Source organism: Humulus lupulus, chromosome 2 (assembly GCF_963169125.1).
Source record: "Humulus lupulus chromosome 2, drHumLupu1.1, whole genome shotgun sequence".
Classification (NCBI taxonomy): domain Eukaryota; kingdom Viridiplantae; phylum Streptophyta; class Magnoliopsida; order Rosales; family Cannabaceae; genus Humulus; species Humulus lupulus.
In genome coordinates this window covers 13,527,671-13,542,321 of record NC_084794.1, presented here as the reverse complement: position 1 = coordinate 13,542,321, position 14,651 = coordinate 13,527,671, and the positions used below count along the sequence as shown (strand labels likewise).

At 34.2% G+C, this 14,651-nt stretch overlaps 1 protein-coding gene and 1 long non-coding RNA gene across 4 annotated transcripts; one reads left to right on the top strand and one right to left on the bottom strand.

Moving 5' to 3' along the window:
• Nucleotides 1-2,106: 2,106 nt before the first annotated feature.
• Nucleotides 2,107-5,179, bottom strand: LOC133817327 (sm-like protein LSM7). Its single transcript, XM_062249814.1, has 6 exons — nucleotides 5,084-5,179; nucleotides 4,801-4,909; nucleotides 4,468-4,549; nucleotides 2,960-3,031; nucleotides 2,465-2,517; nucleotides 2,107-2,384 (listed from the first exon to the last, which is right to left on the bottom strand). The coding sequence occupies exons 2-6, from the start codon at nucleotides 4,801-4,803 to the stop codon at nucleotides 2,295-2,297; spliced, it is 300 nt and encodes a 99-aa protein (XP_062105798.1). The 5' UTR covers nucleotides 4,804-4,909; nucleotides 5,084-5,179; the 3' UTR covers nucleotides 2,107-2,294.
• Nucleotides 5,180-5,271: 92 nt separating this feature from the next.
• On the top strand, nucleotides 5,272-9,393 carry LOC133817328 (uncharacterized). 3 transcript variants are annotated; one of them, XR_009885527.1, is made up of 5 exons: nucleotides 5,272-5,800; nucleotides 6,156-6,214; nucleotides 6,635-8,817; nucleotides 8,944-9,048; nucleotides 9,154-9,393. It is a non-coding gene; the product is annotated as an uncharacterized LOC133817328 (long non-coding RNA). The 3 variants fall into 3 exon arrangements; XR_009885525.1 differs by having other exon boundaries at nucleotides 6,156-8,817; XR_009885526.1 differs by having other exon boundaries at nucleotides 5,272-6,214.
• The last annotated feature ends 5,258 nt before the right edge of the window (nucleotides 9,394-14,651 follow it).

The window sequence follows — 14,651 nt, the reverse complement described above, 5'->3', positions numbered from 1 at the left end:
GATATTTTACCATGACAGTGGGTATGCTTTGTGTCATTGGTTGCTAAACAAAGTATTGTTATAATAGGTAAAATTATGTACGGCATAAATTTATCAAATATTTATGCCTGAAAAGTTATCAAATATTTCATATAAAACAATTAGATTCACTAAATTTTTTAAGTAATTTTGGGTTTTAATGAATTTATATAAAGTTATAATTTTAATAATTTATATTTTGAATTTGGGTGATAACTTTAGTTATAGTGTTCAATCTAACTGATTTGGATAGACAGGAGTATCCACTATTTTTTTTTCTTCTAATAATTAAGTTTTTTGAGCTTTACTCAAAAAATAAAACAAATAGAAATAATATAATTTAAAGTTTTCATAATTAGATAGATTAATAATTCCAATTATACATTTTTAGGGTTTAATTGGTTCTTATAATTTAAAAAAATATATATAATATATTTAGTTTGGATGAGGATTATAGTTATATTTGCCCACCTAACTTAAATTTCCCGCTTCACCTTTAGATATATAAAATTCTATTAGGAAATAAAACTAGAGGATTTGAACTTCTAGTGATCGGAGAAGTAGACGAATTCTCGGCATATTAAAACAAATAAAAATAAATATAATATAAAGTTTAATATTTTATTTAATTTATGTATCAGAAAGTATCAAATATTTTAAACAAAAATTAGATAGATTAAGTTTGGTAGAGCATACCTATGTTCCTTTTTAAATTTTTTTTTGTTTCCCAATAATGATCACAAATCAATCTTTAGATTTTTTCAAAAAAAAACCATATGACTGGAATGCTTTCTCCTTTCTTGGCATTGGAAGCTCACTTTTAGCTCCTGCATGAGAGGATTATCTTGAAACTAGTTATGCTAGTTTTTGGGAGTTCAAGATGAATTTTTAATGAAAACTAGAATCATAGACATATATATTTAGAAAAATTTTATAGTAGGGTGTCACTTTTGCCCCTATCAGTAGGCATGTCTCTGTTTTCAACACATGAAGAAATTATATTTTAATTTTTTTATATGACACTATACATTGTAGTTATAGCATACATTCCACTAGTTTTCGAAACATTCTGAACAATTTACGGTATCGAAAATAGAATTCAAAATAATCAGTTGCATGCGTATTAAAAAAACGTATGCAACTGAATGCTTGAATCTTGTTTTTAGTAGTGTAAATTATTTAGAATTTCCTAAAAACTAGTGAGATGTCTATTTTAATTATAATGTACACCTTCATATAAAAAAATTTGGGTTATAGTTTCTTCTCATGTCGAAAACAGAAACATCTCTACTGTTATGAGTAAAAGTAGTACCCCACCCTAGAATTTCCCTTTATATTTATTTTTTTCTATTCTCAACAAAGATTATAGCATAATTCTACAAAAAAAAAAATTCTTTTCAAATCACAATAATTTCTCATTCACCTCCCAACTTATGTAGTGATAGGTATAGCTTTAAAGCATAAATAATATAATTCAAGTAGTTTTGTTTATATTTTTGTGTGATTTTGGCTAAGTTTGTTTGTAAAAAAAAAATCAATCTAATTTGGTGGTGAATTTGATAGAGTTCAATAAACTTCGGTGTTACATTGAGGATGACCTAATTTCGATGTTTACAGTGAGTTTTAAATTTTAATGGTTGTCGATAGAATTTAACAAATAAATCTTTGAAAGTCGTTTTCTAGAACTTATATTTGCATTTACTTGCATCGATCTGGAAGATCATGATAACAGGTATGCTTTGAGTATTTGGTTGCTAAACAAGGCATGGTTACCATCTTCTATAATTTTCGAGCAAGCAAATCACACTAGAGCAGAACCTCCAGCTCATATTCTTAGGTACGAAAATAATTTTTCGGTTATAATGTCTCAACTGGAAAACATAAAAATAAATCTTTTGTATTTAACACAAAGGAATGCAGAGAATTTAGAAAATATATAGGAAATTTAGGAGAATTTTACTGCTTTCAATTGTAATCATTTTAAATTGACAACTTATTAGTAAGTTAATAATAACTCCTGTTGAGTTTTTATACATATGCTATTTCTTTTGCTGTAAGCTATCAGCTATAACAAGCATACAATAAAAGTGATCACTCATCAATCAGAATCTCTTTCATATAGCTGAGATGCAATATGTTACATTTGAAGGAACATTCATTAATAAGCTAAACAAGTTTAGAATATGACAAATGATATCACAAAAACATCCAATCCAATAGTCTGAGAGTTTAAATAAATAGAATTCTAAGGTCAGCTAATATGAGTAGAGACCTATCTAAGCTCCATCTGGCTGCATAAAAGGGTTGGCAATCTCATCAGTACCATCAGTTGGGGACACAAGCATCACAGCAGTTCCTCTACAGACCTGTGATATTATAACGTTTGTTTAGATTCTCTCCATAAAAAAGTTCAATATATATATAGACACACAAGCAAAATACATACTATTAAACCAAGGCGTCTGGTCTGATCAGTTGTCTTTAAGGGATCATCAGCATCTGCACGTAACAAGAAACTTCGAATTCAACATGTAGTTAACTCTCATAAGTCATGTCATTGAGAATGAAAACAACTTAAAAATAAGTAATCGTCAATACGATTTGGCCATATTACTTCTCAAAAAGGTATACATAAGTGCAAAAAAGAGATGAATTAATTCCAACATCAAAACCATCTTGGGATGAATTTGATCATGTCAGTCCACAAAATTGTTGGTCCAAAGGAAAAAAAAACCGGAGTGTTGTTTGAAATACTTTTATGTTATCTCACAGATATAGCACTATGTAAAGAACACAGCTTAAAAGTTGCATGAAGTAGATTCTTTTACTTGGTTTCGGTTTACAGCAAGGATGCATACAAATATCATGGGAAACAATTAACACATGAAAAACTACATTAAATACACCTGCATATAACTAAAATAAGGTTTGAAGTAATTACCTCTAAGAAATTCTACTGCTTCATCAAGAACAAGGTTCAACAGTTGATCATATCCTTTTAACGTCCCTGTTACTGTGATCAATCACAATATGCACAGACATTCATAACAAAACACTAGTAAAATAATCTCAATTAACCAGAGAAAACACACACAAAAAAGAAAAAGGATATATAACAACATTACTTTCCCCTTTTAAAGAAAGTCTAGATCTAATGGTTGAATATACGAGCCAGAACTGCAAATATTGTGTATTTTTTTATAGATAAAAGGCAATATATCTATGTATGTGCATGTGCTTCTAAGAAGAAGTTTAAATTCAATAGGGGCCTCACTAGCGTTAGTGCAAATGCTAATCAAGCAAGATTTACTTTTTGCTCAATTGAGGGCATGATCTTATTCTTCTGTATTCTGCAGAAAGCAATTTTGATGGTATTGGGTTCTTGCTCCCAAAAGAAAGAGCCTTTCCAAATTTACTCTTTCATGTAGAAGGGCTTTAAGTATACATGTTATCGTCACATGTCAATAACTTAACATAGTCTAATTTACAGCTCCTTTCTGCAACCTCCTTTTTATTTTCAACACAACAAGAGTAACTCATAATCCTAAAATTCAGAAACACAAAACCCAGAAATAATCCCAGAAGCACACAAGCCTTGTAGTGAAAAACTACTTGGCTTTATATTATAACAGTGACAAAGAACCAGAATGTTGAGCACACTAACCATCCATGTCTATTATATAAATTACACAATAGGCTACTTGCCTCTTCTATATGCTTCCTAGAGAGAACCATGGTCGATTTTAAATTATTTAAGTCCCAAAATTTAGTTAAGAGAGCTTATTGTCACCACCACACAGCCTAATAATTGTCAAACTTATTATTCACTAAGGTTAGTCAACTTGGCTTCCAAACTTGTTTGGTCTAATTAACATACAATCACACAACCACACAACAAAGTGTAACCTCTTCATTTTAAGTCTATATGAAGAGGTTTAAGATCTTACAATTAAACACACCAACTAGTTTGCTTTATTCCTTTCCTCTTGCCCAAGACTCTTCTTCTTTTGCTCCATTTCAACTATGCTCATTTCCTTCTCCTCAGTTTTTAATCATTAATTAAAAAGTCAAAATCCATTCTGTACAATTTGTTATTTTGTTTTTTATTGTGCATGCGTGGGTGCTTTCTGGATCAAGCACATGTGCTAACTTCAAATCAAGTTTGTTCTCTCTCTTCCTTCCCACTAATTTGATTTCCTTCCTATTAATTCTTCAACTAAAGTTCGATATTTCCTCAAGATAAGGCAATCATTTCCTCTTCAAACTTTACCCAAAATTCAACATCAAATTCTTGTTATTTCTATACAATGATTCTCAAATAAGATTCAGGTATTGAGAGTATAATTTTACAACAGATGCAACAAGTTTCACTATATTTACAAACAATAGAATTAAAACTACTTGGTAGTTTATAATTTAAGAGAGACCAGAGAATTTGAGCAAACTAACCCTGTCTACCACCAGTGAGCTTTACTTGTACACCTTTGTCCACGAACTTGGCGAGGTCCAAAACTGTTTCTTTCCTGCCCGACTGGAACACATATTACATAAACTATAAGCCAATACCAAATATTACCAACCAAAATTCAATATATATATATATATACATATATATAAATATGTGGATACGAAAAACGAAAATTTTAGTTAAACATTAGAATATGGAAAATCCCTAAAACATTAGATTAATATTGGACCCAAAGGAGAGCCCAAAATTGCACCACATTGGAAGAAAAAGAAGAAAAGGGACACGAAAATGGCGATTTCAAACTAAAAACTCACCATCTTATTTGGGGCTTTTTCACCTACTCTTGTATTTGAACAATGAGATAGTCCTCCACACTGGGCTGCTTACCAGAAACCCAAAACCCTATAAAGCTTAAGAGAAACACTGGAAAAAAAAAATTCATGAGACCGTAAAAGGAGTTAGGATATTAGGGGACTTTGACAAACTCTAGATTATTCAAATCCCCTACTCGCTTTTCAGCTTTCCCCAAATAAAAACACAGACAAGTTTCACGTTTGACAAAAAAAAAAAAAAGCTTGAGCAGAGGCAGAGCTGTACCAGTAGTACGGTCAGAGAGAGTGAGATTTTTGTTTGCTGGGTGAGGGTGACGTATAACAGGGACGGAGAATCAAAATGACACTGCATAAATGTCGGTTAAGACTTTTCCAAAGAAAAGGGTCATAAATGAGGTTGAGTTAAAAGTAAGGCAAAACCCGAAAACTCACAAAATTCGCCCGACCCGAACCAAGAAATCAGTTTTTCAGAACACCCGTTCATTTCGGGCCTACTCCAAGGTCGGGTTCGGGTTCTAAATTTTAGCATGCACGAGTTCGGGTTATACCCGAGCTTGACCGAGTTTATTTTTAAAAAAAAATTGAACCCTAAAAAATAAAATAATTTATTATCTTTCTCTCTCACTCACGCACGGGGCAGCCTCTCTCCACTCCACCCACACACACAAACGACAACACCAGACCGGACCGACCCTCCCTCGCCCTCGCTCCCTCACGGCTTCACCACCACCACCTCTCTCCAGTGAATTTATCTCTCACGTACGGGCAAGACCCACCACAACCACCTCCTCGCACCGCCGCAGTAGACCCCGCAGGCGCAGCCAGCCACCGACCACCTCCTCCCATACTCAGGGAGCACACCGGCCCAACAAGGACCTCCTCCCACCGCCGCCACAGTGTCACCGGTGCAGCCACTAGCTAGCCGACCACCTCCTCTCCTCCCATACTACTCAATGAGCACACCTTTAATTATTTATATTTTGTATGTAATTACAGTTTTTTTAATTACTAAATAGGAAAACCAATACCAAACTATCAATAATTATTTTTATATAAAAGCAAGTAAATTAATTAGTTAATAACAACAATGTCAAATTTAACTAAAAAAATATTATTAATTGTTATAATTACCTTTACCAACTATTGCTTAATAATGACCTCATATTTATGTTTGCTTAATTCTTCTGTGTACTTAGAGTAGAGAGAGACAGCTACATACATTTGAGAGCCAAGTAACAGCTTCTATTGACCCCAATATCAAAAGATATTTAAAGAATTAATGATAACTATTAATTGACTAATTAATTAATAAATTATTTATTTTTGTTGATTTACAGATTTGAGCGAAATCAGACTAGTCTAAAGTAAAGCCAGTGTTTTTACTTTGAAGCTTAAGGTAAATATATTATCTTTGTTATATTGGATTATAATATATAAGCTTGTCTGAATGTGTGCTCCATGTTATAGTAGATACTAGATATTAGGTTTGTTCATTGCTGTGTGCTGCTTTTATTGTAGTAGATTATAGGCTTGTGTGCTGCTCTGTTGTAGTGGATTATACTTTATAGGCTTGTGTGTTGCTCTGTTGTAGTGAATTATAGGCTTGTGTGTTGCTCAGTTGTAGTGGATTATAGGCTTGTGTGGTGTTCTCTTGTAGTGGATTATAGGCTTGTGTGTTGCTCAGCTGTAGTGGATTGTAGGCTTGTGTGAGGCTCTATTGTAGTGGATTATACGCTTGTGTGATGCTCTGTTGTAGTGGATTATAGGCTTGTGTGTTGCTCTGTTGATTAATTTCTTCTTAAATATGCTGCATTAGGTAAGGGCTATTGATGAGGTAGATGAAACTCTTCCTCCAATAGATGATAAAGGTCAACTGCCTCTCACTCAGACTGAAAACCCTACTCCTACTGAAAATGGTAGAAAAATTAGGGTTAGAAAGAGGAGTAGACCTCCCATCCCTACTGGGAAAACAAAGGGAAAATGGTCATCTGTTTTGGATTATTTTATTAAGGAAGATCCTCCTCCACCCCCAACAGATCCTAACGAAGAGCCTCATCCCCCCAAGTGTATATGTAATTATTGTGGGTCTGACTTCTTGTGTGACACTAGAAAACATGAGACTAGTCATTTGTAGAACCATTTTAAGAAAGTATGCGAGCTAAGTCTGTTTAAGATTGATGAGCAGAAATAAAAAACTTTAAGCTTTCAGCATGTAAAGGGAGAGAAAGAGGGGGAAACAAGCTTAGTAGTGGTATCTTATAACAAAAAAGCTAGGTAGCCCCCACACAATATATTGTGATGAGTTGTCATTTAGACATGTCGAGGGTGAAGGGTTCAAAAGATTTGTCAAAACACTCCAACCTAGGTTTGAGATCCCTTCTCGACTGATTGTTGCTAGGGATGTATTGAAGTTATATAAGGAAGAGAATGTGACATTGAAAAATATTTTGAGCCGTGAGAAGATATCGATTACTACCGATACTTGGACTTCCATTCAAACTTTGAATTACATGGTCATCATTGCTCATTAGATTGATAATGCTTAGGAGTATCAGAAAATAATTATCAATTTTTGTCAAGTGGTAGACCATAAAGGGGAAACGATTGGCAATTAGATCGAGTTATGTCTTTTATAGTGGGGCATCTCTAAGTTGTTTACCATTACAATAGGCAATGTTTCCTCTAATGATGTTGTCATTAGATACTTGAAGATGAAGTTCAAAGAGAAAGTGAGTGGACGGATGGAATTTTTTTACATATGAGGTGTTGTGCTCATATAGCGAACATAATTGTCGCTAAAGGGTTGAATGAAAAACATGGGTCAATTACAACAATTAGAAATGTTGTGAGGTTCGTTAGGTCTTCTCATTCTAGGCTAAATTTTTTTAAGAAGCGTGTGATGGAGGAAATAATTGAATGTAAAGGGATTCTGTGTTTAGATATCCCAACAAGGTGGAACTCCACATATCTAATGCTTAATTGTGCAATGAAATTTCAGAAGACATTTGACAGGATGTAATCAGATGCTAATTATATGAAATATTTTGATGAGGTTGACAAAGATGAAAAACCAAAGGAGGGGCTCCCAGTGATGTTGATTGTGATAATGCTCTAGTGTTTGTAAGGTTTTTGGAGACTTTTTACGAAATAACATTAAAGTTTAGTGGGTCTACTTATGTTACTGCTAATAAGTACTTCATTGATATCTACAATATGCAATAGGAGTTGTATGACTTAACAGTCAACGATGATGAGAACGAGTTATTGAGGACAATGTCAACGAGCATGAAACTAAGGTATGACAAGTATTGGGGAAAACTTGATAATGTAACGAGGCACTTCTAATTGCCTTGGTCCTTGACCCAAGATACAAGCTTGAGTATCTCAATCATTGCTTTAATGCTACTTATGATGAGATGACATGCAAAGAGATGGTGAAAAAGGTTGAGCAAACAATACGAACAATGTTTGATCAATATAATGAGACAACATCAAGTCTTCATCCATTGACATCTACGACTCAGCTACAGTCTCAATCTATTGTTAGTGCTTCATCCACCTTCGTCATGCTTATTAGTGCTTCATCCACCTACTGCCAAGAAGTCACGTAATTTGCATGATGAGTTTGTGGCACGAAGATTGGAGAAGGATGATGGAATGACAAAAAATGAGGTCGATAAATATTTGGAAGAGGAACCTAAGCGACCAAGTGAGAATTTTAATGTTTTGGGATGGTGGGCTAGTAGTGGGTGCAAGTACAAGATCTTATCACTTATGGCTCGTGATGTGATAGTTATACTGGTTACCACCATTGCTTCTGAGGCAACATTTTCTATAGGAGGTCGAATTTTAGATCCTTTTAGAAGCTCACTAAGCACAAGGATGGTCGAAGCATTAATTTGTCTCAAAATTGGTGGAGCAGATCACATCAACCCATCATTGTTTGAGACTATATGGATGAATAATAAGCGCTTCAAACATCAGAGTATCTTGAGTCAGGTAATTTATTACATTTTATTTGGATTTTCATGGTCTAACTTGCAACTTATAACTTATAAATATTTATTTAAGTGTGCGAATGTTTTATAATCTAATATTTATCTTTTATATTAATAATATTTGTAGAGATAACCGATGATCCTACAAGTGTTGGGCCAACTTCATCCTCTGTCAATTTCAGTCTTCAGCCTCATCAACTACACAACAATCTACGAATTGAAAAAATTGCTTGTAAGAATTTATTCGTGCCTTATTTTACTTAATGCGTTGTTATTTATTATCCTTGATTTCTTTTCTTTAATAATTTTTTTTATTTGAACATTTGAATTTTGAAAGGAAAGAAGGAAAGGAAGGAAGGAGTGACCATACATAATACTAATCTATTTCTTTGTATTTTGAATTTTCATGGACTTTATGTTAGAGTTATGAACTTTATAGACTTTATTATGGTTGTAGTTAACTAGTTATGTACTTTATGGACTTTATGTTTGTTTATGGTTGTATTTTGAGACTTTTGGCATTTTTATATTTGTAATTTGGACATTAGATAATAGATAATAGGTAAGTGATTGGACTTTGGACTTTATGTTTAAGTGTTTTAGTATATTACTTTTGTAGTTTGTTTCTTGAAATGCATTAAAATCACATTTCTTTTCTAATTTTCTATAAACTTATGTTTCATGATTATATTTTTTTCAAAAATTTTACCAAGGCCCAATTTGTAAAAAAAAAATCAATTAAAAATCAGTTTGTAACAACAATCTTTAAAAATTAAAAAAGTGTAAAAATGGTATTTTTGAAAAATGTGTACCAAGGCCCATTTTCGCCCCAAAGCCCAATTGGCCCAGCCCAACTTGAAACTCGACCAAACCCAAAACTCGAAACTCAAAACCGAACAAAAATCTAAAATATTCAAACCAGATTCGGTACCACTTTTCTCCACCCGAAACCCGCAAAACCCGAACTCAATGCACCCGAAATCCAAAAATCTGATCCGTGTGCACCCGTAGTTAAAAGTTTAAAAAATACTGTTCAATTTGAAAAAAAAAAAAAAAGGTAATAAGTGGTCTGGAAAAGTCACGGTTGGTGCACCCTTCCGTGTTTTCGTTAACTAGATAGATATAATTCTAATTTATAATATCATAAACAAAATTTTGCACTTCCATATAAAAAAACAGGTGGGGGTAGGGATGCACATTTTCCCCATGGGGACGGGGCCCCGTGGGGACCTGCTCCTAATGGGGCGGGGAATCCCCGTCTAAATGGGGAATGGGGCGGGGATAATTTTTAATTTCCGAATGTTAAATGGGGCAGGGGCGAGGATGGCACTCCGCGCCTTGATGGAGCCCTGTTTAAATTATTATATATTTTTTTAATATTTTATATCCTTATTTATGTGTTATTGTAGTATATCAGTAACTTTTTTAATATTTTAAATTTGATTTGAGATCATGTTTAGTATTTTAAATCATAAATATTGTGCAATATTTTAATTTACATATAATTTACTATTTTTATTTTAAAATTTTAATCTAAAATTGATTTTTTAAATAAATGGGTTCGCCGCCCCAATAGGAGATTCCCCACCCCGACGAGGAATAAGAAGGGATGGGGCGGGGACGACGATTAAAATTATAAATGGGGAAGGGGACGGGGGGAGCACTCCCCGCCAATTCCTCGCCCCATGTGTATTACTAGGTGAGGGCAACAAAAATGTTTGAACGCTATTTTGATACCTTAAATTATTAAGAATTTTTAAAAAATTAGTGAAATGACTAATGCAATTTGTATATAATTATACATAAATAATTATTTGGTATATTATATATTTAAAATTTTATCAATACTATTAAACTTCAATGTAATTAAGTAATTAAATTATATACCAATTCAATTAGAATTAACAACACTATGTTTGGCAAGAGGAGAGAAGGGTGGAGGGAGAGGAGGGGGAGAATCCCTTAAGAGGAAGAGAGTCTCCATCCAAACCATTAAAATTCAATCATTCCCTTTTTGGAAAGAATCAGGAAAAATACTGTAAAATTCTATTATTATATGTGGAGTAATTCTCACAACTTTTCATTTTGTTGTAACAAACCTAACAACTATTATTTAGTTGTAACAATATTTAGTTGTCTAGATGTCAAGTGGCTATATAAGTTAGTCCTTTTATTTCATTTTGGATAGAGTGATTAATTTTTTTTTAGAAAAGCTGAGAGAGAGAGAGAGAGATCTGTATACGTGAGGAGAGAATTTCTTCTGAGTGTTTGAGAGTTCTTGGAGTATTGTGTGAGAGTTAAGGTGTATGGTTCAAGAGAAGCCTTGGCTGGGTTTTATACTCAAGAAATAGTTGCTCAAAGAAGGGTTGAGATCTCTGTGATTAGGCTTGTAATATGATCTTTACAGTGGACTAGCTCTGCTGGAAGTAGGCAACAAATTGTTGCTGAACCAGGATGATTTCGGTGTGTTCTTTCGATTATTTTTTTTCCATTTCGCTTTGCACTCTAACTGTTTGAATTAAGTTCTGGTTTGCATTTACGTTTTTCCAAATCTGTTGCATCTGTGAGTTTTGGTGTTGAATCTACGTCCAACAAAGTTCTGGTTTATATTAGAGTTTTCCAGATTTGTTGCATCTGTGAGTCTTGGTGTTGAATCTACGTCAACAAATCAGAACCAGGTTCCGATTCTTAAAGAAAATTTTTCAAGACTCAACCAAGATTAATCAAGAACTCATGGCAACAGCAAAGCTTGAACTGGAGAAGTTTGATGGCAGTGGTGATTTCAGTTTGTGGAGAGAAAAGTTGAAGGGGCTGCTTGTTCATCAGAAACTTTCCAAGGTTATTGGTGATCAAAAGAAACTGAAGGAAAAGTATAAAGACAAGGATGATGAACTTGAAGAATTGCAGGAGTTAGCCTATTACACAATCATCCTTCATTTGTCAGACAGTGTCATTAGAAAAGTGCAATCCGAGAAGACTGCCGTTGGTGTTTGGGAGAAATTAGAGCAACTGTATATGACACCTTCTGTGTCAAACAAAATCAATTTACTTGAACAGTTATATGGATTCAAAATGAATCCAACCTTATCCCTTGATGCTAACATTGACATTTTTAATCAAATAATACTTGGCTTGTCTAATATTGATTTTAAAATTGATGAGGAATCTCAAGTTGTGATTTTGTTGCAGGCTTTACCTGAATCTTACAGAGAGGTGAAGTCAACCATGAAGTATGGGTGTGAATCAATATCCCTTGAAGATGTTCTTGGTGCGGTCAAAGCTAAAGAATTTGAGTTGCAACTAGAAAAAGAGAAGAACAAAGAAGAGATGCTTTTAACAAGAGGAAGACCCTTCAAGAAAGAACTAAGGGGGAGAGATTTCAGAAAGCCAAGAGATCACAGTAGGCCAAGGTGGAAGTCTCCAGCAAGATCAAAGTCCAAGGGGCGTGAACCAAAGAAATGTTTCAACTACGGAAAGGTTGGACACATCAAGAAATTTTGTTGGGAATTAAAGAAGCAAATGAAGGAGAATTCAAACCAAGATTCAGCATCTGTAGTTGAGGAGAATGAAGACTCAGATGGGGAATTATATTCAATATCAAATGAAGGGAACTCAGATGATTGGATAATGGATTCCGGATGTACTTACCACATGTGTCCGATTAGAGAGTGGTTCTTTGAATATAAAGCTCATAAAGGCAGAGTTTTGATGGGAAATAATCAATCATGATTGGTTGAAGGAATTGGCTCAATAGCAATAGAGCACTTTGATGGAACAGTAAGAATACTTGAGAATGTTAGACATGTTCCAAATTTGAGGAGAAATTTGATCTCACTTGGAACATTTGATGATGAAGGGCTTGAGTGCAAATCCAAACATGGAGTTCTCAGAGTAAGTAAATGTTCCCTTATTATTATGAAAGCAACTAAGAGAAATGGTTTGTATTTTTTGGCAGGAAAAACTATATTGAAAGGAGAAGCTGCTGTTGTAAAGCAAGCTGATGAACTTACTAAATTGTGGCATGTGAGAATGGGCCACATTAGTGAACAAGGATTGCAAGAGCTGTACAAACAAGGTTTATTGGAGAAACATAAACCAGGGAGTCTAAAATTTTGTTAGACTTGCATAAGAGGAAAACAACATAGATTGAAGTTCAAACTCAGCAAGCACAAATCAAAACAAATTCTTGATTGTGTCCATGCAGATCTATGGGGTGCAAGCCGTGTCTCAACTCATGGTGGAAAGAGGTATTTTCTCTCTATTTTAGATGACTATAGCCGTAAGGTTTGGGTGTATTTGTTAAAGGAAAAATATGAATGCATAACTAAGTTTAAAGAATGGAAATTACTTGTTCAAAATCAAACTGGACTAAGAGTTAAAGTTTTAAGAACAGATACTGGTCTAGAGTTTATAAACCATGAATTTAATTTGTTATGCAAAGAATCAGGTATAGAAAGACATAGAACAATTATACATACCCCTCAACAAAACGGTGTAGCTGAGAGAATGAATATGAATCTTTTAAACAAGGTTAGATGCTTACTTTTAGGGGCTGGTTTGTCAAAAAGATTTTGGGGTGAGGCTTTAGCAACTGCATGCTATCTTGTTAATAGAAGTCCTAATAGGAAAATTGATTTGAAAACACCTGAGGAATTGTGGACTAATGAGAAACCAAGTTTGTCACACCTTAGATCATTTGGATGTGTAGCGTAGGCACATAAAAGAGGTGATAAATTGGAGTCAAGATCTGCCAAATGCTTATTCCTAGGATATCCAGAAGGTACTAAGGGATGTAGGCTGTGCTCTCTAAAAGACAATCACATTAAGGTCATTATAAGTAGGGATGTGGTATTTGATGAGACTAACTTTCCACACTTGAACAAAGTGAAAGGAGATTCAGTTCCTTATGCAGGTATAAATGACAGCGATGGTGAGATGATTGAATTTGAAGTTCAACTTCCCATAATTGTTGTGTAATGCCCCGATTTTCCTAATAAGGGTTATGACCTTGATTAGGAGGCTGGGAGGGCCATAATTGAGTTATGATGCTATTAAGTGGTCATATGCATGTTTGTGTGAATTATATTATTATATGATGGTAGATGCATGCATGTGGGCGAATTTATGATTACAAGGGCATTTTGGTAATTTGGCCATTGTGGGCGTAATTGTGCATTATGGGTGCATGGTTGTGATTAATTAATATAGCCACATTATAAGGTGGATTGGTTCGAGCTATTCGGCATGAGACGATCATGAAATGCAAGTGTTCGGTTTAGTTATAACGAGTTTAAGTTCGGGGCTCGGGGTGAGTCTCGGGATCATTTCGATGATTAGAACATTACCGGGAATTAAAGAGCAATGGGATATGATTTATTGGTATTTAAGATTATTGAGAATAGGGGCAATTGGAGAGCGTTAATTATAATTAACGGTATAGGTTGAAAATGACAATCTTGCCCTTGGGAAGGCTTTAGAAACTTTTAATGACCTAGGGGCATTTAGGTCATTTGGTTTGGATTTATATTGACTTTCAAGGCTGTAGAAATTCAGAACAAAAACAGTGCATCATCCTCATCTCCTTCTTTCTCTCCTGTACATGTTCTTCCCTTCATTTTCCTTTGAATTTTGAGAACCCAAACCGAGGCAACAAGCTAGGAGATCAAAGGTGGGAGCTTAGAAACTTAGTTCAACCATTGAAGAGGGTTTAATCCCAAGTATGAGGTAAGTTTCAGCCATGGAATCTCTGCTTTTACTCTGTTTTTGGTTTAAGTTTTAGTTTGTGATTTCTTGATGGATAGTTGGAATTAATGGAATCTAGGTTGGTGTTTAACT

Coding starts and splice junctions, on each gene's coding strand:
- LOC133817327 (XM_062249814.1), bottom strand. Junction 3,032..4,467: donor GCTCACTGGTGGTAGACAGG/GTTAGTTTGCTC, acceptor GATTGATCACAG/TAACAGGGACGTTAAAAGGA. Junction 2,385..2,464: donor CCAGACGCCTTGGTTTAATA/GTATGTATTTTG, acceptor ATAATATCACAG/GTCTGTAGAGGAACTGCTGT.